This window comes from Giraffa tippelskirchi, chromosome 5, assembly GCF_054371585.1.
Source record: "Giraffa tippelskirchi isolate mGirTip1 chromosome 5, T2T-mGirTip1v1.2.pri, whole genome shotgun sequence".
Classification (NCBI taxonomy): Eukaryota; Metazoa; Chordata; class Mammalia; order Artiodactyla; family Giraffidae; genus Giraffa; species Giraffa tippelskirchi.
Window position 1 is genome coordinate 177936425 of NC_137279.1, and position 21623 is coordinate 177958047.

A 21623-nucleotide genomic window follows, 5' to 3' on the forward strand; every position below is an offset into this window, starting at 1 on the left:
GGGTTTGGTGCAGTGCTCTGAAGATGAGTGAAAGCTGGTTTCAGTATTCTACATACTTCTCTAGTTTCCCTCTTTCACTTAGTTTTTAGTCTTGATCATACTTTATTTTCTTTCAGGTTATTGATTAATATATAAAGGTTAAAAATTATCCAGTGTTTGTTATTTTCACTGGGCATGTTGATCAAGCTACTATTCTGTTGTTCTGGCAGAAGTAGAACATCTCTTTTCAGTGCAAGCAGGGACAGTTATTGATAGATACAGGGAGTGCATTCAGCCTCTAAAATAAAGTTATAAACTTGGGATAACAGCCAGTGTTTTGTTTGGCTCACATAGTGTTTAGAAAATAAAAATCAGGAGATTTCAAATAAAATTTTGGATATCTTGCTTCTCTTGGAAAATTAGACGTTCTTAACAGTATCGGCAATGGCACCCCACTCCAGTACTCTTGCCTGGAAAATCCAATGGACGGAGGAGCCTGGTGGGCTGCAGTCCATGGGGTTGCTAAGAGTCAGACACGACTGAGCGACTTCACTTTCACTTTTCACTTTCATGCATTGGAGAAGGAAATGGCAACCCACTCCAGTATTCTTGCCTGGAGAATCCCAGGGATGGCGGAGCCTGGTGGGCTGCCGTCTATGGGGTCACACAGAGTCGGACATGACTGAAGCGACTTAGCAGCAGCAACAGTATCGGGCTTTCAGTCCTGCTCAGCAGCAGTTGGCTAGAACTGGAAAAGGAGTCGATCCTTTTAGAGTGAACCTGTTTTCTTTAGTTGCAAACAATTGTATGCATGTTATACTCTCCCGTTCCAGCTTCTCTCATTCATATTACTTGTAGACACTGTGAATCATCCTTGTGCTGGATAGTAGTGCTAATACATAGTTTCACATTTGTTCAGTGATTTAGTTCTAATAACAAACCTGCAGTTTATCTCTTGATAAAGTTTTAGGTGATACTATCCCCAAGCTACAGATGGAAAAAATGGAGGTTCTCTGAGGATATGTAATTCTTCCAGGTCTCATAGTGTCATAGCTAGAATTTGAACAAAGCTTCTTCTGTTCAATGTTATTCTTAACTTTTTAATTAAGCAGTGGAACTGTTCTTCAAATGAAGTCTTAGTTAAGTCCATTATGTGAAACCAACAAAGATATCACTGCTTTGATTGAAGGGTAGATGAAGTGGAAGATGGGAACCTTTGAGGATGGGAACCTACATGCTCAGCTCTTTGGTAGCCTTTAGGCACCTGTCTGGAGTCCTTAGACTCTACTAAACCATTTGGACTCTATCTGTAGCTTAATCTGTAAGCTTAATTTCAGAGAAGGCAATGGCACCCCACTCCAGTACTCTTGCCTAGAAGATCCCATGGACGGAGGAGCCTGGTGGGCTGCAGTCCATGGGGTCTCTATGAGTCGGACACGACTGAATGACTTCACTTTCACTTTTCACTTTCATGCATTGGAGAAGAAAATGGCAACCCACTCCAGTATTCTTGCCTGGAGAATCCCAGGGACGGGGGAGCCTAGTGGGCTGCCGTCTGTGGGGTTGCACAGAGTTGGACACGACTGAAGCGACTTAGCAGCAGCAGCAGCAGCAGCAGCAGCAAGCTTAATTTGTTAAATTTTGTGAGTTTTTAGCTTTGGATGTTACAGTTATAGTGTACCTATTTTTCTTGAGCTTCCTGGTATGTCAGTCTTCCTTAATGTAGTTCATCATATTGCTCAATAGCATTTTTAGTTTAATTTATTTTGATTTATAATTTAATTTATTTTGGAGCATCTGATAACTAACTCTTCTTTACTTTTCAGATTCTCTTTGTGGCCAGATGGGTTTGTATGGACAGGCTTGTCCATCTGTAACTTCATTAAGGTGAGTGCTGTTTTTTTTTATTAGAACATGTAACATTTTAAAAGTTATTCTGGTCAAGTCATATTAGAATCAGTTTTACTGTAAGATTCATAGTAAAACACTAGTTTGTTTTGGGAAGTAGTGCTGTTTTGTGAGATAGGGAGATACTTTTGCTTGCAGAGAAAGACTAGATAGTAATTGAAATTCCTTTCTAAAGGACGATATAAACAGGATACCTAAATTATCTTCATTTACAGTAAATAAGTAAAACGTAAAAAAAGTAGGAACTAAGTTGTATTCAACCCAGTGGTTTTATATTTTTTTGAAGTTGCCAAATACTTTCTTCAAATTAAATCTTAAGTGAAATCCTGTGAATAAAATAGATAAATGCTGGGCTTTTCTGCTTGTTTAGACGTCCATGTTCTACTCCCGTAGTTGTCCTTGAGGGATTACTGTAGTTCTCAGAGCACAGTCTGAAAATATAACCTAAATCTAACCTGTTAATTAAAATTTTTCAGACTGGAATATGAACTGTTGATGGCAGCACCTACCAGTTACATGTGGTGTTGCAGCTAGCTGTACCATTTATTTATTCAGCGTATTGATCACCTAATATAGTGTCAGGAGCTGTCTGAATGCTGAGGCTGCAGTAGTGAACATAATGGATTAAAAATCCTATAATCATCGGGTTTATATTTTGGTGAAAGGATAATTAATAAACAAGATAAGTAAGAAGTAACTGTTAGATACTGATAGTGATAAGAGCTAAATGAAAAATAGAGAAAGGGATTAGAAAACTCAGAGATATGTGTTATTTTAGATAGGGTAGCCAGGGAAAGCTTTACGGGAAAGCTTTACTGAAAAGGTGACATTTGAACAAAGACTTGAAAGAGTGATGGAACAAACCATTCGTTGGGTAGTAGAAGATGAGCATTCTGGGCAGAGGGAATCCAGGAAGTCCTGGGGCAGGAGACTTGCTTTGTATGTTGGAGGAACAATGAGGTCATTATAGCTGGAACAGAGCAAGTGATGAAGAGAGTTGGAATTAACCAGCTTCAGAGGGCAGGAGAGAGAAGAGGGATACAAAATTGTTAGAGTCGTTAATGTGGGGTCATGGAATTTTCAGGCTTGAAAGAAATTCTCGTGGTTTAGAATGCCACAAAAGAAAAATGAAGTTGCCTTTTTCGTTTTCATATACTTGAATTTTTATCAGACTAAGGCTGGCTATACTTTTTCCCCAGTGGGAAAGCTTTACCCTATGCTGTTTTGGCATCTCCCTGAGAATACATCTTCCAGTTTATAATGGAAATAGGGGGAGTGATGCTTTTCTACCTTGTTGGAGTCCATATGCTCCCACCCCCCAACAACAGACATCTGTATAATTTTGAAAAAAAGTTAAAAAAAAAGGGACTGTTATCTTTAATCTCCAAAGCTGCTGTGGAACTAATTTCACTTAAGAGTGATTTCTGCTTAATATGTTGGGAAGAAGCATTTTACTCTTTTTTTGAATATTTAAAACTTTAGATATGACCAAATCAGGTTATTTTTGTAGACTTTGATCTTCCACCTATCGTAGATTTCCTTAAAGACACTTGTTTGTGGGTTATGCTAATCATGTATTTATTAAAGTCATTTACTGAGATTTTATATCCCTCTATTTGAATAGTTCTGTTTAGGTGAAGCTTATATATTACATTGGATTAGGAATAATAGATACCTAACTTTTTTTGCTTGGTAGAATTATATCACTGGAAGGGATGATGAAAGAGAAAAGATACCATGAATTATTTTATAACTTGCTCACTGTGTTATAATTCTTGTATGTATATGGATATAGCTATAAATTTAGCATTTAGTTAATAAACTGAGATGCTCTGTGACATTTGAGTTGAGATACTTAGGGTCCTTATGTCCTAATCTTTCATTTTTTGTAATATTCTGTATGGTCCAGTCCATCTGTGAGGCAGAGAATTCACATTCTCAGATGTAAGAGTAGACGACCATTGTTTGTCATTCATTTTTCTAACTGAAAGCCAGCTTTGGCTTGATATAAGGAGGAGAAGAAAAGAATGACTATTTTTTTGGTGATGGAAAGAGAATTAAAACCGCAATAAATTTTTGTCTGCTTTTGCATAGTCTTCCCCAAGCCAGAAGTGGCCTCCCAACTACACTGTCCCAATAGAACTAGAGTAAGAAGTCTTAAAGTAACTCAAACCCAGTGACAAACACTGCTTATTTACCGTAACTCTCTTTGTATATACTACCTTTATGTCTTGTATATACCTGCGTATGCTACCTATATATCTAGAAAGTGACTAACTTCAAGATAGGAAAGCATGTGAGTTGGTGGAGAAGAACCACCATATGGCTGGGAATGAGAAAATGGGTAAGCAGGTGGTGGGGAGGGTTGTAGGCATAGATGAGAGTGGGAGTGGATCACTTATGTGAAGTAAAGATAGGGGGTAGAATGAGATCATGTGACAACTAAAAAATTTGTTAGATAGGAGAAGGTACTTAGTGAGTTAAAACTCTTCCTCTGCCCTTAAAATATTTAGGGTAAACAGTTAAATATTGTTTTCTATAGATGATATTTGATCCTTGTTGAATTTGAGCATGTTAGAATTATTTTTAAAAATTATACTTACTGTATTTTTATGATTAAAAAGTAATCATAAATCAGTTATTGTAGAAAACTTGGAAAAACAGATAGTCATATTGATAATGTTTTATCATATAATTTTATTCCAGTAGATACTGTGTGTGTTAAAAAAAGGTGCCCCAAATTTTCTCTGGAAGAATGGTTGCAAAAGATTTTGTGTTATACTCAACTTTAGTCAGATTGCTCTTAACTAACATTTCTTTCTTTACTTGATAGTATAGGTAAATTGCATTTTCACAAAAGTTACTCTAATAACATCATATACTATTACAGTATAACAAGATTGTTTTCTTTTTATCAATCAGGATTCTGTCAGGAGGCAGAAACCATACCAGTTATATGAACAGAGACTTTAATAGAGTCATTAAGTAGATTTGAAGTTGTTAACTAGATAACAGAATGGATAGAAATAAAACTACTTAAATTATCATGGAGGTAGATACTTGCAGAAGCAACTATGAGTGCTAAGGGCTTGGGCACCAAAGGGGAAACCTAGAGACTTAGAGGAAGGGTCCTGTGGAAACAATTCAGATCTTCAAGGCGAAGGTACTACATGCTAGTGCTTGTTGTGAGTTCAGAATAGAAATCTCATAGGTTTGAAACTCAGAAATCTGGGGAAAGGGTGCTGGCTGGTGCTGGGGTCTTTGAGTAGGGTATGATTAAACTAGTTTCATAAGTGTTAGAAAACTGCACACTTTATTACTGCCGTGGGGAAGACTTTCTGTTGTAGGGGTGAAGAAACCTTTGCTGGGATAGTGCTTCTATGAAGCCCAAAGAATAGATGGGAAAGCCCAAGTATCTCTCTTTCTTCTCCAGGCTTGCAGTCCATCTTTAGTGTTCCCTCTTGGCAGAACCTTATAGGAAATCAGCTGGCAAAGCAGAAATGTGGTTTGCAGGCAGAGTCCCACTTCCAGCATCATTAAGGCAGATGGGGAAGAAGCAATGCCGGTTTGAAACTGAGGGGCAGTAACTCAATAACTTGTTTCAGCAAACTACTAAGAAAAACAGTGTTAAAAAGTGTTTTCTCAGATCTGTTTTGCAGCCAGTGTTTATGTGATTTTAGTAGGGTATTTGCATGTTGCTAAAAAAGAGCCAATTTTATAAATCATGTGATATATATAAGATTCACAGGTATTCCTTGCAGTCTGAATCTACTGCATTCATACTCTAAGTTTGAATAGTAGGAGTCTGGATAGTGAATACTGAGCCATCTACATTATTTAAATCCTGATTTTTGAATAGCAAGAGTGAGAGTTCAGGTAATGATGGATATAGTTTCTGTCAGACAGTAGAATCTTAAAAATTTAGCAGAACCTGTTTGCTTACTGATTTTATATAAGAGGCTTTGAATCCTGAGGTGAATCTCCTTTTTATTTCCAGGTACAGACTCAGTAATATCAAAAGCTTACTGAAAAAGCAAAAGTTTTCCTTGAACATTTGTTTTATGTAGACAGGTAAACACATATATGTATATAACATACTACTTTTACATAACATAGCATTAGACTTTTTATAATTTGGTTTGGTTAAAGCGAAATAAAATTTGGTATTTCTTTGGACTTGTTAAAATAGGGCCCTTTCTGCATATCTGAATTGCCTAGCATTTATGAGGATTGATTTTTTGGTTCACATGTGTTAGGGCACTAGGTTGTCAGTCATACTTTCAAGTATCAGTAGTTTTTGATCTTCTGCATGAGATCTTTTCTTTTCATTATCTTTTCTAATTTTATGGTTCACACTTAAACCTTTTCCTTTTTGTTACGCTTTCCCCTTAAAGATGCCTTTTATTATTGATCCAGTCTGTTTGTTTATGATGTTAAGGAATACATAGGGATTTTTAGCACCAGAAAAAGCTTGTGTGTTAGTGTCCCAAATGAATTTCCTGTCCATCCATTTTCTTATTGCCCTCCATTTGATATTGATAACTGTGCTATTTAGAACGACCAGAGAAGGGTAGATTTATTTTAAGGCTTCTTGCTGCCTGGTTTCTAGTAGCAGACTTGGTATTGTTAAGGTAGCTCTGGTATATAGTTGTAGAATCAGGTAGGTACAGGTTCAGATCTCTGCCACATATTATTCATAAGATCTCGGGGAAGTTACTTCACTTTTCCTCAGTTTTTTTGTAATAGAGTTGTTAATGTTTACCTCACCGGCCTGTTTGGATTCATGGGATACATACATAAAGCATCTGGCATAATTTTTCCTCTCTTGTGTTTTCCAGTAGTAGAAAGGGCTTCCCGGGTGGCACAGTGGTAAAGAATCCACCTACCAATGTAGGAGACGTGGATTTGAGCCCTGGGTCAGGAAGATCCCCTGGAGAAGGAAATGGCAACCCGCTCCAGTATTCTTGTCTGGAAAATTCCATGGACAGAGGAGCCTGGCGGGCTATAGTCAATGGGGTCACAAAGAGTTGGACGCGACTGAGCACGCGTTCAAACCCTCAATAGTAGAAAGCAAAAGGGATTATTTTTAGAATAAAAGAGGACATATTTGTATCCTTTGCTCTCAGCTCAAGAACATGGGATAGAAGAGAGTTTCTTTCCTCCTTCTTTCTATTTCCCCTTTTCCCTAAATTCTTATTTTTAAAATTTCTTAAGAATTTTTTTTATTGAAGGATGGTTGATTTTCAGTGTTGTTGTTTCTGCTGCTACTGCTGCTGCTAAGTCGCTTCAGTTGTGGCCGACTCTGTGCGACCCCATAGACGGCAGCCCACCAGGCTCCCCCGTCCCTGGGATTCTCCAGGCAAGAACACTGGAGTGGGTTGCCATTTCCTTCTCCAATGCATGAAAGTGAAAAGTGAAAGTGAAGTCGCTCAGTCTTGTCTAACTCTTTGCAACCGCGTGAACTGCAGCCTCCCAGGCTCCTCCGTCCATGGATTTTCCAGGCAAGAGGACTGGAGTGGGGTGCCATTGCCTTCTCTGGTTGTTGTTTCTAGTATATAGCAAAATGATTCAGTAATGCATACATATATAGGTATGTTCTTTTTCAGATATTTTTCCTACTATCGGTTCAGTTCAGTCGCTCAGTCGTGTCTGACTCTCTGCGACCCCATGAATCGCAGCACGCCAGGCCTCCCTGTCCATCACCAACTCCCGGAGTCCACCCAAACCCATGTCCATCGAGTCGGTGATGCCATCCAACCATCTCATCCTCTGTCGTCCCCTTCTCCTCCCTCCCCAATCCTACCCAGCATTAGGGTCTTTTCCAATGAGTCAACCCTTCGCATGAGGTGGCCAAAGGATTGGAGTTTCAGCTTCAACATCAGACCTTCCAATGAACACCCAGGATTGATCTCCTTTAGGATGGATTGATTGGATCTCCTTGCAGTCCAAGGGACTCTCAAGAGTCTTCTCCAACACCACAGTTCAAAAGCATCAATTCTTCGGCACTCAGCTTTCTTCACCGTCCAACTCTCACATCCATACATGACCACTGGAAAAACCATAGCCTTGACTAGGTGGACTTTTGTTGGCAAAGTAATGTCTCTGCTTTTAAATATGCTATCTAGGTTGGCCATAACCTTCCTTCCAAGGAGTAAGCGTCTTTTAATTTCATGGCTGCAGTTCCTACTATAGTTTATTACAAAACATATTGAATATAGTTCCCTTTGCTACAGTAGGACCTTGTTGTCTATTTTATATATAGTAGTGTGTATCTGTTATTCTTAAGCTCCTAATTAATCCTCCCCGTTACCTTTCGCTCTCTGGTAACCATAAGTTTGTTTTCTATGTCTGAGTCTGTTTCTGTTCTGTTAAGTAAATTTTATAAGTTTTTTTTTATTGTACATATAAATGATATATATTTGCCTTTCTGTCTGGCTTAATTCACTTAGTTTGGTACTCTTTAGTATGATAATTTACCAGTAGTGTTCAGGTTTGCAACTGACCTCAGGCTAAGGATGTTGCTGACATTTAATATTAGATTTTTATCATATTTATAATTAATATAGTTTCATGTTTTTAAATCAGTTCCACGCAGTGGCAGGAATAACTTGCATTATCATAGTCCATCATATTTATCAAACTTTTTGTAACTGAAATCTATTAATTTGCATGTTTAGTTCTGACATATTCCAATTAAATGAAGAGGAGTAATGAGAAACCATCTTAATTTTGACCATTACAGAAACTTTTCTAAAATCCGTTTTGAACTTTCTAGCTTATCTTCTAAAGCTTACATCTCATGTAGCCAGTAGCGTCATGTGGCTGTTTAACTTAATTAAAAAATATCAGTTCCTCAGTCACACTAGCCACATTTTAAGTGCTTGATAGCCACATGGCCACTGACTGTCACATTGGCTAACACACAAACATTTCCATTATTGTAGAAAGTTCTGTTGGATAGTGCTGGTCTAGAGTATCCTAAATGTAATTTAATGTTTGATCTAAGCTGACCTCTAGGGCTTCCTTTTCTGAGCATCAGGTATTGAAGACTATTCACTGACTTAAGGATTCACTGACTTATAAAAATTATTATGGGACTAAATATTGACTTTGATAGCTAGCTTTATGGTATTCTTACTAATATGCTAGACCAGGCATTTAAACATTTTAAAATACATTAATTAAACTTCCCCTAATAACTCTATGAGGTTGGTGTGATTATTATTTTCATTTCACAGATGAGGAAACTGAGATAAAAAAGCAACGCAAAATGTACTGTGAATAAGGGACAGAGCTGGGTTTCATTCACAGGTCTTGCTCCAGGGCCAGTGCTCTTAATCACTAAATTCTACCTCTTGGCTATCAGTATTTATGGTAAATTGAGGCTTTCTCTTAAATGAGGAATGCTAAAACATATTCTACTTAATTGAAGATACAATTAAAGAGTAAGTGCAAAGGGGAAATACCAATGCAGGAAACAAGGAAAAATGATAGAAAAATAGTGATTTAATTTTGAAATACATTATCTAAAATTGAAAAAAATCTTTCCTGAAAGGCAGCAGTTTTTTAAAAGGTGGATGGAGAAATTTGAGTTGTCATGAATTCATATACATGGAGGGAAATAATATCAGAGGTAATAGAGACTACAAAGCATCACTGAATATACTGGCAAAATAAAGGAGGAGTTAAATATAAAATCTGTGCCTACCAACAGTGCACAGAGTATAAATAGTAATACTGAAAAATAAAAAAAATTATGATTTGATTTAGTAAAATGTATTTTAGTCAAGTTTTGCTTAGTTACAAGTAAAGGAAGCCAGCACTGGATATATATTTAAAAAAGTAAACGAATTTATTTGGTGAATACTGCAGTATTTCATGGAATCCCGAGAGCTGGATCTCTTAATAGAACTTAGGTTCTTAGGAACCTAGGCAGTGTATTTTCTTCTCTCTTGCTTTTCCCTGAATGTTACTTACTTCTTCATTTTTTATAAACCAACTTTTCTTTGCTTTTCTGGCACATGGCCATCCCATACCTCACAAGTACATAGCTTGTTCATTCAGGAGACCAGCCCAAACTGTTTCAGTCCTGATACTGAATTTCTTGAAGAAGATAATTCAGACAAGCAATTTGGGTCAGGTGTAACAAATCCTTTAATTTGTTGTTGTAGTACTGACTTCTGGGGCCCTGGGAATGGAGCCAACACTGAGAAAGGGTTTGGTGAGCTAGGCAAAACTCGACAAAAAATTTGTAATACAAAGCAGCATGTGTTCAGTGTTGGGTGATAAGAGTTAGGATTTCAAGAGAGGATATTTTTAGGGTTTAGAGCTTTTCCTTACTGTTACGTTGATAGTGAATGAAAAACTTGATTCCCATCTTTTTATTTTCATATCAGAACAGAGTATCCTTAGGATTGTGTATTTGAAATTGGACTCCTGCTTCAGATTTATTCAGTTTGACGTATGTCTGTGTATGTGTATGTATATTTTGTGTATGTGTATATATAGAGACATACATGCATATATATTTTTTGCTCAGGATGCAGGATCTTAGTCCCCTAAAGGAATTGAACCCATGCCTCCTACAGTGGAAGCCTGGAGTCTTAACCACTGGACTGCTCGGGAAGTCCAGAGTTTGACATGTATATTGAATACTTACTAGTGCCTATTTGTATTCAAGATTTTCATAAAAGCAACAAAAGGAGGGAAAAAAGGTTAGTCCGCCCATAGTAGTGCTTACTTGAGAACCTGAGGGATAGGTGCTATGGACAGGTCTCTGTAGAAGGTTATGTCGCTAAGTAGAGATTTTAAGCAGAGGAACCCGTTTCTTCAAAGTATATTAACATTCTTCCTTCCCACCTCCCACATAGCTTAAAGTGGGGGAGAACTTAAAGTGATTAGCTGTGTAAAAAAGCACAATCGATTGCAAATTGCAAATTTTTTTTGTTTTATTGAAATATGGAGGTTATGGAAAGATGAGACTATTTGAGTAAATGGAGACTGAGGTAAATATAGTGCTTCTTAATATATTACAGGTAGGTCTGTAGAGAATTGAAAAAAAGAAAAAAAAAACCAAGAAGAAAAGCCCATGTAATATAATGAGAGGAATGCTTGTTTGGAAGCCATATAAAATGGGGATAGTCATTCATATTTCCTTGCAACACAAATTAGTTTGTTTTTGATACCAAGAAGAAACCTAAAAGACATAAATTCATGAAGAAATATTATTACTGCCTTTCAGATTGATTTTAGACATTTTACTGGGTATGGAGTAGTATCTCATTATGATTTTCCTGATGACTGATGATGTTGAACATCTTTTCATGTACTTAATGACTACTTGTATGCCTTTGTTCAAATCTTTTGCACATTTTGAAAGTGTATAGTTTGTCTTCAAATTGTATTGTAAGAGTTCTTTATATATTATGGATGCAAATTATTTTGTTAAAGAGTAAAATTTTGATAGCATCCAGTTTACCAATTTTTTCTTTTATAGTGTTTTGTTTTTATGTCTTAGCTGAGAAATCCTTGTTGTTGTTGTTGTTCGGTTGCTCAGTCGTGTCCAACTCTTTGTGACCCCATGGACTGCAGCATGCCAGGCTTCCCTGTCCTTCACCATGTCCCGGAGCTTGCTCAAACTCACGTCTTGAGTCGGTGATGCCATCCAACCATCTTGTCTTCTGTTGTCCCCTTCTCCTCCTGCCTTCAATCTTTCCCAGCCTCAGGGTCTTTTCTAATGAGTTAGCTCTTCGCATCAGGTGGCCAAAGGATTGGAGTTTCGGTTTCAGCATCAGTCCTTCCAGTGAATATTCAGGGTTGATTTCCTTTAGGATTGACTGGTTTGATCTTCTTGCTGTCCAAGGATAAATCACCCACTCCAAGTTGCAAATTTTTTTTGTTTTATTGAGATAAGCTTGACATGGTATAGTTTGATGTTTGACATATATATATACCCATAAAATCATTACCACAACATGTCCGTCATTTTCAAAAGTTACCTGGTGTCCCTGTGATTCTTCCCTCTTATCCCTTCTCTATAAGATAACAGTTGATCTGCTTCTCTGTCCCTGTATGTTTGTTTGCATTTTCTAGAATTTTATAGAAATGGAATCATATGGTATGTATTCTTTTTTGGTCTGGCATCTTTTATTCAATACGGTTATTTTAAGATTCATGTATGTCTGTGCAAGTATCAATAGTTTATTCTGTTCCGTTGGATTTATGTATAGCAATTTGCATATTCATTTACCTGATGATGGATTTTTAGATTGTTTCCAGCTTTAACTGTTACAAATAAAAATGCTGTGAACATTTGTGTCTATGTTTTTGTGTGGACATATGATTTATTTTGGATAAGTACCTAGGAGTGAAATGACTCTTAGCACTTGGTGGGTGCGTGTATAACTTTAGCAACTGTCAAAACTGTTTTAGAAATCGTAGTACCATTTTATATTCCCACCAGCAATGTATGAGAGTTCCATTTGCTTCATGTCTTTGTTAGTACTTTGTATGGCCAGTCTTTTGATTTTAGCCATTCTAGCAGGTGTGCAGTGATACCTCAGTGTAGTTTAATTTGCAGTGCCTTAATAACTAATGATGTTGAATATCTTTTCATGTGCCATAACATACTTATCTTCTTAGTTGAAGTATCTGTTCAAATCTTTTGCCCATTTTTAAAAGTTGAATTTCCTTTATCAGTGAGTTTTGAGAGTTCTTTATATATCCTAGATACAGGTTCTTCTTAAGATAATATGCTTTGCAAGTATTTTCTTCCAGTCTGTGGCTTATCTTTTTGTTCTAACAATGTGTTTTGAAGAATATAAGTTTTTGATTTGATAAAGTTTAATTTGTCAGTTGTTTTATGAATTGTAATTTTTCATGTCATATCTAAAAAATGTTTGCCTAACCAAATGTTATAAAGATTTTCTCTTATGATTTTTTCTGTAAGTTTTATAGTTCTAGTTTTTACATTTAGTTCTGGGATTAATTTATCAAGTTTTTGTGTATGATGTGAGGTAAGGGGTCATTGTTAACTTTTCTCCCCATACAAGTAGCCAGGCAGTTATTTCAGCACCAGTTTTTAGAAGTCTTTCCTTTCCCTGCCGGCTTGTCTTGGCACCTTTATCGAAAATCACTTGGCTGTATATATTGGGTCTATTTTTGGACTGTGTTCTGTTGATTTATGTATCCGTTCTTTCACCAAAACCGCTTGTCTTGATTACTGTAGTTTTGCAGTAAGTCTTGAAATCTGAGTCTTAAGTGCTTCATGCTTTACAAGTTGAGGAAAGAGCTTGATAATCCTGTATTTGCTTAGTGATGAGTTAAACATTGAGATAAAGACAGACGTTCATATATATGAATTACCAATTAAATTTTTAGAAGATGGTAAAGAACTATGGCTTCCTTGAGCACGTGGGAGGAAATAGTTCCACTGAGGAAAGATGGTGGCTGTTTATGGAAGAAGTTTCTGTAAGGAGAAGATAAAGTCATGTTAAAGACAGCAAAGATAGGTTTTAAAGTGATGATGGCAAGAAACAAGAAGTAGAAACAAAGAATATAAGGTCCTTATGAGCCAGTAGTGAAATAAGCAAGATAATTCTCCCCTGGTGTCTAAGCTGCGACAACTTGAACAGATTATTAGTAAATGTTTCACCCTATATTGCTTGGGATTTCTATGAAAATTAATCCTCTTCAGACCTCTTCATACCACAGAATGATGATCAGTATTAATGTATTATATTAATTGATAATGATTGATGTGGTTTTAGAAAAGAAGGTCTTATTTATATATTAGCTAATGGGTAGCGTCTTAAATTTTTTGGTATCAAAAATTATTTAGTGTTCAAAGAGCATGCATTTGTGAATCAAATCTGTCAAAATTGATTGTATTAAAAAGTTAAAACTAAAACAAAATATTTATTAATTTACATAGATATATAGTAAACTAATTATATGTTAGCATAGATAACATTGTATGAAAATCATTGTATTTTCCAAAACAAAAATTTAGAAGATTAGTGTTGCTTTACATTTTTGCAAATTTTTAAAGTGTTTGGCTTAATAGAGATAGCTGGATTGTATTCTGTGCCTCTTCATTCAGTCTCTTTTGTAGCACCCATCACATAGCATCTGTAAAGCTCCACTGTATACTTTTGAGAGGATGGCAATGAAAAAGACAAATAATATCTTACTCTGAAAACTGTTTTGATCCTTTAGATCCCCTGAAAGGGTTTGGACTACACTTGAGGACCACTGAGCCATAAACATCATATGTAGCAGCTTAAGCTGTTTCTTTAGCATTTTCTGTGTATCACACTTAACACTTAAAAACTAGATGGGCTCACCTTCCATGATTTTAACCTGCTAACATGGATTCCATATTATTGGTATAATGTCATGGAGGCAGTGTGTGTGGAGATATCCAGTAAATGTTGTATATGGTGAGTTGAAGCAGTATGGTTGCAGAAAGGTCAGGATAAACACATTAATGAGTAAATACATGTTACTCAGAGGATGTTTATTATTGCATGAAAGTGAAAGTCACTCAGTCGTGTCCCGACTCTTTGCAACCCCATGGACTCTACAGTCTATGGACTTCTCCAGGCCAAAATACTGAAGTGGGTAGCCTTCCCCTTTTCTAGGGGATCTTCCCAACTCAGGGATCAAACCCACGTCTCCCACATTGCAGGCAGATTCTTTACCAGTTGAGCCACAGGGGAAGCTCAAGAATACTGGAGTGCGTAGCCTATCCCTTCTCCAGCGGATCTTCCAGACCCAGGAATCGAACCTGGGTCTCTTGCATTGCAGGTGGGTTCTTGACCAACTGAGCTATGAGGGAAGCCCTTATTATTGCATATACACATATTTTAAAAAAAACTAAGTATAAGAACTATTAGCAGATTCTGTCTTGGTTTTTAAGTAACATGTAAAGATGCCTTTGAGTATTCTTATATCAAAGGGATTCTTGTTCATTAGCTTTCCAGCTACTCAAGACACATAGAGATTCTAATATATAGAGTGAAATATAAATGCAAAATACAGTACTTACATGATGACAGAATGTAGTTCAGTGGTTAATGTCCAAAAATATTTGTTTTTTCCTCCTTAAATTGTAGAGTAAAATATTTTTAAGATGAGAATTACATATATAGCATAAAGGTATCTTTTGACAGTATGATCCCTAAGCTTTAGCTCTAATGGACTTTTAACTGTATGGCTTGTATGAATTTAGAATACAGGTTTATGAATCTCAGATTATATATTTGAGTAATAGAGTAATTTGGAGAGAATCTAGAGAAGAGCAGTAACTATATTATGGTTCTTAATTCAGATCCTGTTGGAGTTCTGGACATTAAACTTTGAAAAGGAACCCAAATGGTGTTAATACTGTAAATAATATGAAGCATCATTGTGTTGATGACTGGTTAGAGTCATCATCACAATTCTGACCAGTTCTCATATGCCAAGATAGACTTGAAAGAAATTTTCTTCTGTAGCGAGGGAGATATAGATTAGCCTGTTAAAATATTGTTATTTCAAACACAATGAATTACTACATACTTTTTGTGAATTTTTCTTCCCTTGGAGATAAAGAATATTGTTGGTCTCCCAAACAGGTCTCCAAAGCAGGGCTTTTAAAAATGATATAATGAGGTTCTTTATCATCTCTGATTTTATGATAGGTATCTCTGAAACCACAATTGTGTTTGCAAATGGCAGTTGCCTCACTAAATCCCTCAAGTTTTTGCATAAGCTTTGTTGTGAATATTCTTGGAATTACAGGGGTGAAACAAAAGTTGTGAAGGTCAAGAGTTTTGACTTGTGAACTTGTACTATTTGTGTATTGGATTTCTTATCCTAAATTATGATTCTTCCACCTGTATTCTCACTTCAAACCAGTGAGGATTTTTGATGCCTGTCTTTTAAAAAGATCATTATTCATCGAAAGTTTAAAGGCTCAGTCATTCATACCTTAATGGTGATTAGTTTGATGCTGTCCACTTTCCTCCTAAATAGAGCAGAGATCAACTGCTTTGAAAAGGTGAGAGTGTTTGCTGGAAGAAAAGAGCAAGTAATTAATTTTGGAGCTTATGATACCAACTTCAGGGATGAATTTTAGAGGCTTATGTCACTGTGAGATGGGAGAGCCAAGATAAAGACGCTACTTAGAAGTATGCCTGATATAAACCATGTACACTGAATTTTATCAGAAACAAACTGGTTCTATACCAGGAAAGTGGAAAATTTTATGTTTTTTTTTTTTTCTTGTTATACGTCTGTCTCTCTGCTGCAAAATATCCAACTGGGGCTTTTATACTCTTAGAACTTTGGATTTTTAGAACTCCTTTATAGAATAAATAAGATTTTGCGGGCTGTTTCAGGAATCATCATGGTAAAATCTTATTTCTGTGGGAAAAGTATATTTTCAATTTTCATATGCAGTCTACAAACAAAATTTAAAAACACAACCCTTTCTGGGTCATTTCTTTGAAGTAAGTAATTGAATGAGGGGCTCATTTCCATTGAGGTTGATAAATGATTATTGTGTGATTTAGGGCATGTCAGTTTAAAACCACTGAGTAAGAGTGACAGTCATTTAAAATTTAGAAAATTCTGAAGAGTAGGAATTTGATAATAATAGGTAATATTTATTGAATGCTTATTTACAAAACTCTTCTTCAGTCAGTTCAGTCGCTCAGTCATGTCCGACTCTTTGCGACCCCATGGATTGCTGCATTCCAGGCCTCCCTGTCTGTCACCAAGTCCAGAGTTTACCCAAACTCATGTCCATTGAGTTGATTATGCCATCCAACCATCTCATCTTCTGTCATCCCCTTCTTCTCCCACCTTCAATCTTTCCCGGCATCAGGGTCTTTTCAAATGAGTCAGCTCTTCGCTTCAGGTCTTCTTGGTGGTTTGTATATATATCTCATTTAATCCTCACAACAGTTCTTTGGGGTGGGTACTGTTTTTATCCTCACCTTACAAAGGAGGAAACTGTGGCATAGCAAGGCTAATTTACTTGTTTAAGGTCATATAACTAAAAGTGAAAGAACTTGGATTTCAGTACAGGCAGTTTGCTCCAGAGCCTGTGTTCTTTTTTTTTTTTTTTAATTTATTTATTTTTAATTGAAGGATGATAGCTTTACAATATTGTGTTGGTTATTGCCGTACATCAACATGAATCAGCCATAGGTATAGTATGTTCCCTCCCTCTTGCAACTCCCTCTCACCCCCTACCTCACCCCACCCTTCTAGGTTGTCACAGAGCCTGGGTTTGAGTTCCTTCAGTCATGAAACAGAGCCTGTGTTCTTAATCACCGTATCTTTTCTAAAGTAGGATGTTGGCCATGTTATTTTGCTGAAATTGAACTAAGAATAGAAACTTTGGCTTTGCTGGTATATGATAATTAATTTTGAAAAATAACGGCAGCTACTTTTGCTTGGAATAACTTAAATTGCTTCAGTTATACATTAAAAGAAAATTTTGTTTTAATGTCACATGCTTCTAAAATATAAGGGCAATCTGTAGTAGATTATTTTTTTACTTTTTAGATTTCTGCCTCAATATGTCTTGGGTACCCAAATATCTACATGTACTCTTCTTCCTATAAATAGAACCTACTTCCCTGTTTCCCAAGAGAAGCAACCTAGACTTTTATCCAGTTATTATATCCAGCTGAAATTCTAAGCTCTCTGGGTGCTTTCGCTTTCATTAGATCCCAGAGTGGCTTCTTGGTTTATGGTAGAGGAAAAGGAATAGAATAAAAGCACTAAAAGCTGTTATTTAGAAAATGGGATAATGAGAAACACAAAATAGTCACTAGGCCATATTGATTATAAAATCCTCCTGGATAGCAGTGGCAGAGCCTCACTCCAGAACAGTATAATAAGTTCCTTGATTCTGCTCTTCGGGCTCTGCATTGTTCCCTGTGCCCTCTGAAGGGGCTCACCTTGTGTAGTATCCCCTGTGGCCACATCTGAGGTGGGTATGGGCGAAGATGCCCTTTCTGGGAAATGCACAGACTTTTTATAGCTCACTTCTTACTGATTAGCTTGGGTATTATTTTGGATACCTAAGAGACTTTTGCAGTCTAGGCACCCCCGTGTCCCCATACAGTTATTTTAAAAAGCTTAATTTTGTAGACTTTTTGCTACTTTGAGCCAAAGGACATGCCTAGGCAGAATTTTTTAATGTGAAGACTCTGCCCTTTGTGCTCCAGACTTACCCCAGGGACTTCTAACCTTCTGGTGCCATGGAATCCCGTCAAAGTCTGGTGAAACCTGTGGACCCTTCTCAGAATAAGGCCTCAAAATTCATAAAATAAAATACTTAGGATTATAAAAGAAACCAATTAATTATGTTAGCAAAATAGTAACTTTATAACAGTAATATATATCTTTGAATTAACACATTAAATTAAAAATCTAATGGCAAATCTTAACACACTATCATAAATTTGAAGTAGAGAATTTAACAAGTTGAGATTCTGCAACATTTACCTCATTATATGAGTATATTAGTGATTTATGTTGATGGCAAATCATGGGTACTGTTAATGCTACTGTTACTTGTTGTCTACTTTCATAATTAAAGAAATTGCTTAGTTTCAGTTACAAGTTAGTGGAAATAAAGACCATATTTTCCCCCATCCAAGTTCTTTCACCGATTTTAGCTCCTAAGGGAATGATGGCTCTGGTGAGGCCATTGAAGTAATAGTCTTGGGTAGAAAGTCAGCACTCTCACAATGTTACTTTTGTGTGGCAAGACAACACTTTTCTCTATTGCTAAGGCTGCAGTTTTGCAGCTATCACTCAGTTACTTCAGTTTGCTCTTTCAGAAGCAGTTCATGTTTTTTTTTTCCAACCATGTAGGTTTTCAAATTATAGGACTTTTGAACTGCAGGCCATAGGCAGGGAGTACCTCCCTTAGCAAATCTGCATTTTCTCCATCTCTGCTTGCAACTCTAATTGAAGTTAATTTCTCTTTTAGGACTTTGTTTTAATTAACTAGAAGGAGGCAACACGTACCAGTGTTCTCACTTTTTGCTATAGTAGTTCTCTACTTGCTATATAGCTTCAGTTGGCATGTGATCTGTTTTCCAGTTACAGTAGATGACAATTTGACCAAATCCTTTGTCACTCTTTAGTAAGTGTTACCAACTTTCCATCCTGCAGTATTAGAGTTCTTAATGTTTGCCTCATCAACTCCTCTAAGAGAGTGTCTTATTTTAGGTCGTATTACTTGTATCACCTCACTTCCACGTCCCACATTCCATATTTGTTAGTAGTTACATTCACCTGCTGGTAGAGTTCTTTTTATAGTAGTTAAACATGTAAAACTTCCTTGGTGGCTCAGCGGTAAAGAATCCGCCTGCAGTGCAGGAGATATGGGTTCGATTCCTCACTTGGCATTAAAGGAAATGGCAACCCACTCCGGTATTCTTGCCTGGAAAATACTATGCACAGAGAAGCCTGGCAGACTACAGTCCATGGGGTCCAAGAGTCGGACATGACTTAGCGACTGAACAACAGCAAACATAAAAGTCTGGAAGGTAGCAGTTCAGGACTAGGATGGCAGCTTCACAGTTGGTTCACCAAAAAATCAGGGACCCAGATCCCTTCTCTCTGCTCCATGTCTTCAGCATATGACTTCCATTTCCACAGATCACTTTATGGCCAAAGATGACTGTTGGTACACTAGCTTTTGTATCCACATTCAGGATAGGGCAAAAGGTGTAATAGTATCCAGAATAAAATTTGGGTTGTAGTCTTAAGGAAGAAGGCCAAAACAGGTATGAGATAGATGACAGTTAGTGGTCTCTGCCATCGACCTTGCTTCTGATTGCCTTGAGTGCTGAGATGCAGTAACAGGAATTATGTTTTAAAATGTTTAATATATATGTGTTTTGACCCCCTGAGATGCATGTGATCAGAATTACTGCTGTGGTAATTACAAGGATTTCTTTTAAGTTTCTAGTTGCTCAGTTTTTCACATGATACCCAGTCTTAAGATAAAATGCGAAGTGCTAGGAATGGAGGGGGAAGAGTCAGGCATATCTAGGTCACAATATCATAACCCTCATTATTCTTATTTTCCTTGGTGTCTTCCTCTTATGTCCATTTAGGAAAGCCAACAATCTCTCTACTCATTTCCCACCTTTTCAATTCTATTGAAGTCTTGAACTTTTTCTTTGTAAGCTTTGGTTACTCCTCAGGTACTAGGGAAATTACAGAGGGAAGCCAAGCAACGGGCTGAAGTAGCGAAAATGCGAATTTGTGATTGTATCAGTGGCAGTATTTCATTAAGTGAGGCCAGAACCCTCTTCCTCCTCCTGTGTCATGACTTAGGGTGGAGTTGTTATATCTTGATACTCTTTACCTTTTCATTGTATGCAGAGAAAATTCCTCATGCAACTCCTTTTAAGCAATAGATACCGTTATAGATTTAAGAACTTCAGACATAATTTCTTCATGCCTTGCTCCTACAAGTAATATTATCTTCTTATCTTTGCTTCCATCTCCCCATTTTTCTCTACTTTTCTAGTAGAACTTTCTGTTCCTTTGTAGTGCTACTTGTCAGTCTGTGCTGAGTCATGCTTTTTTCCAGTTCATAAAGGACTTCAATCCCGTGGTTATCCTTCCTCTTACTGTTGAGTCTCTTTTCTTTTACCTCTCGCTTTTAGCTTTTAAACATGTTTGATCTTGTTTGTTTGGGGAGGAGCACACCCACACCTTCATTGGATAGTCACTGTTCCGATCATTTAAGCGCCCTTTACCTACTATATTCCTGGGCATTGCAGGAACAGAAAAGAATGAGAAAGTTCCTTCTTCTAAGGAGCTCATGGCCTCATGAGAGAGGTGAAGATAATTTAATTCTGTGTAAGTTCTGTAATAGAGTATTTATAGTCTGTAGGGGTAAGATCTAGTTCAGTTTAGGAGATGGAGAATGAGAAGAGTAAATTGACAAGACTTTCTGGAGTGGATGGTGTTTGGTCTGAGTCTTGACGAAAAAGCAGAAGCCAGCTAGGCAGAGTAGAAAGGAAAAGGTATTCCAGAAAGGAAGACTCTTATTCCTTATCCAGATACTGTGTTGTTTCAGATAATGTGTACCTGGCATGCTGTTAGATAGCATCTGAAGTATGTATGGTCACTATCCTCAGTGGGAGGTGGGGGAAGAGAAGTGAGGATAGAAAACTTATGATGTAATTGTACATGTGAAAACAACATGGTCGAGCCAAACTGAGGTTATAATTGCACTAGGAATTTTTCGAGAAGGATTAATAAAGGTTCAGTTCAGTTGCTCAGTCGTGTCTGACTCTTTGCGACCCTATGAACCGCAGCATGCCAGGCCTCCCTGTCCATCACCAACTCCTGGAGTTCACCCAAACCCATGTCCATTGAGTCACTGATGCCATCCAACCATCTCCTCCTCTGTCGTCCCTTTCTTCTCCTGCCCTCAATCTTTCCCAGCATCAGGGTCTTTTCCAATGAGTCAGCTCTTTGCATCAGGTGGCCAAAGTATTGGAGTTTCAGCTTCCACATCACTCCTTCCAATGAACACCCAGGACTGATCTGCTTTAGGATGGACTGGTTGGATCTCCTTGCAGTCCAAGGGACTCTGAAGAGTCTTCTCCAACACCACAGTTGAAAAGCATCAATTCTTCAGCACTCAGCTTTCTTTATAGTCCAACTCTCACATCCATACATGACCACTGGAAAATGAAAGCTAAAGT

At 37.2% G+C, this 21623-nt stretch overlaps 1 protein-coding gene across 23 annotated transcripts in view; it reads left to right on the top strand.

Moving 5' to 3' along the window:
• FOXJ3 (forkhead box J3) overlaps positions 1-21623 on the top strand; it is a 228997-nt gene that overhangs the window by 106083 nt on the left and 101291 nt on the right. For 21 of the 23 annotated variants that reach the window (XM_081492333.1, XM_081492325.1, XM_081492320.1 and 18 more), the window contains one exon: positions 1806-1866. In XM_081492333.1, the coding sequence (XP_081348459.1) occupies positions 1806-1866 (61 nt within the window). Of the gene's footprint in view, positions 1-555; positions 1623-1805; positions 1867-21623 lie in introns of those variants that run through there. The other 2 variants (XM_081492327.1, XM_081492337.1) reach the window with 2 other exon arrangements.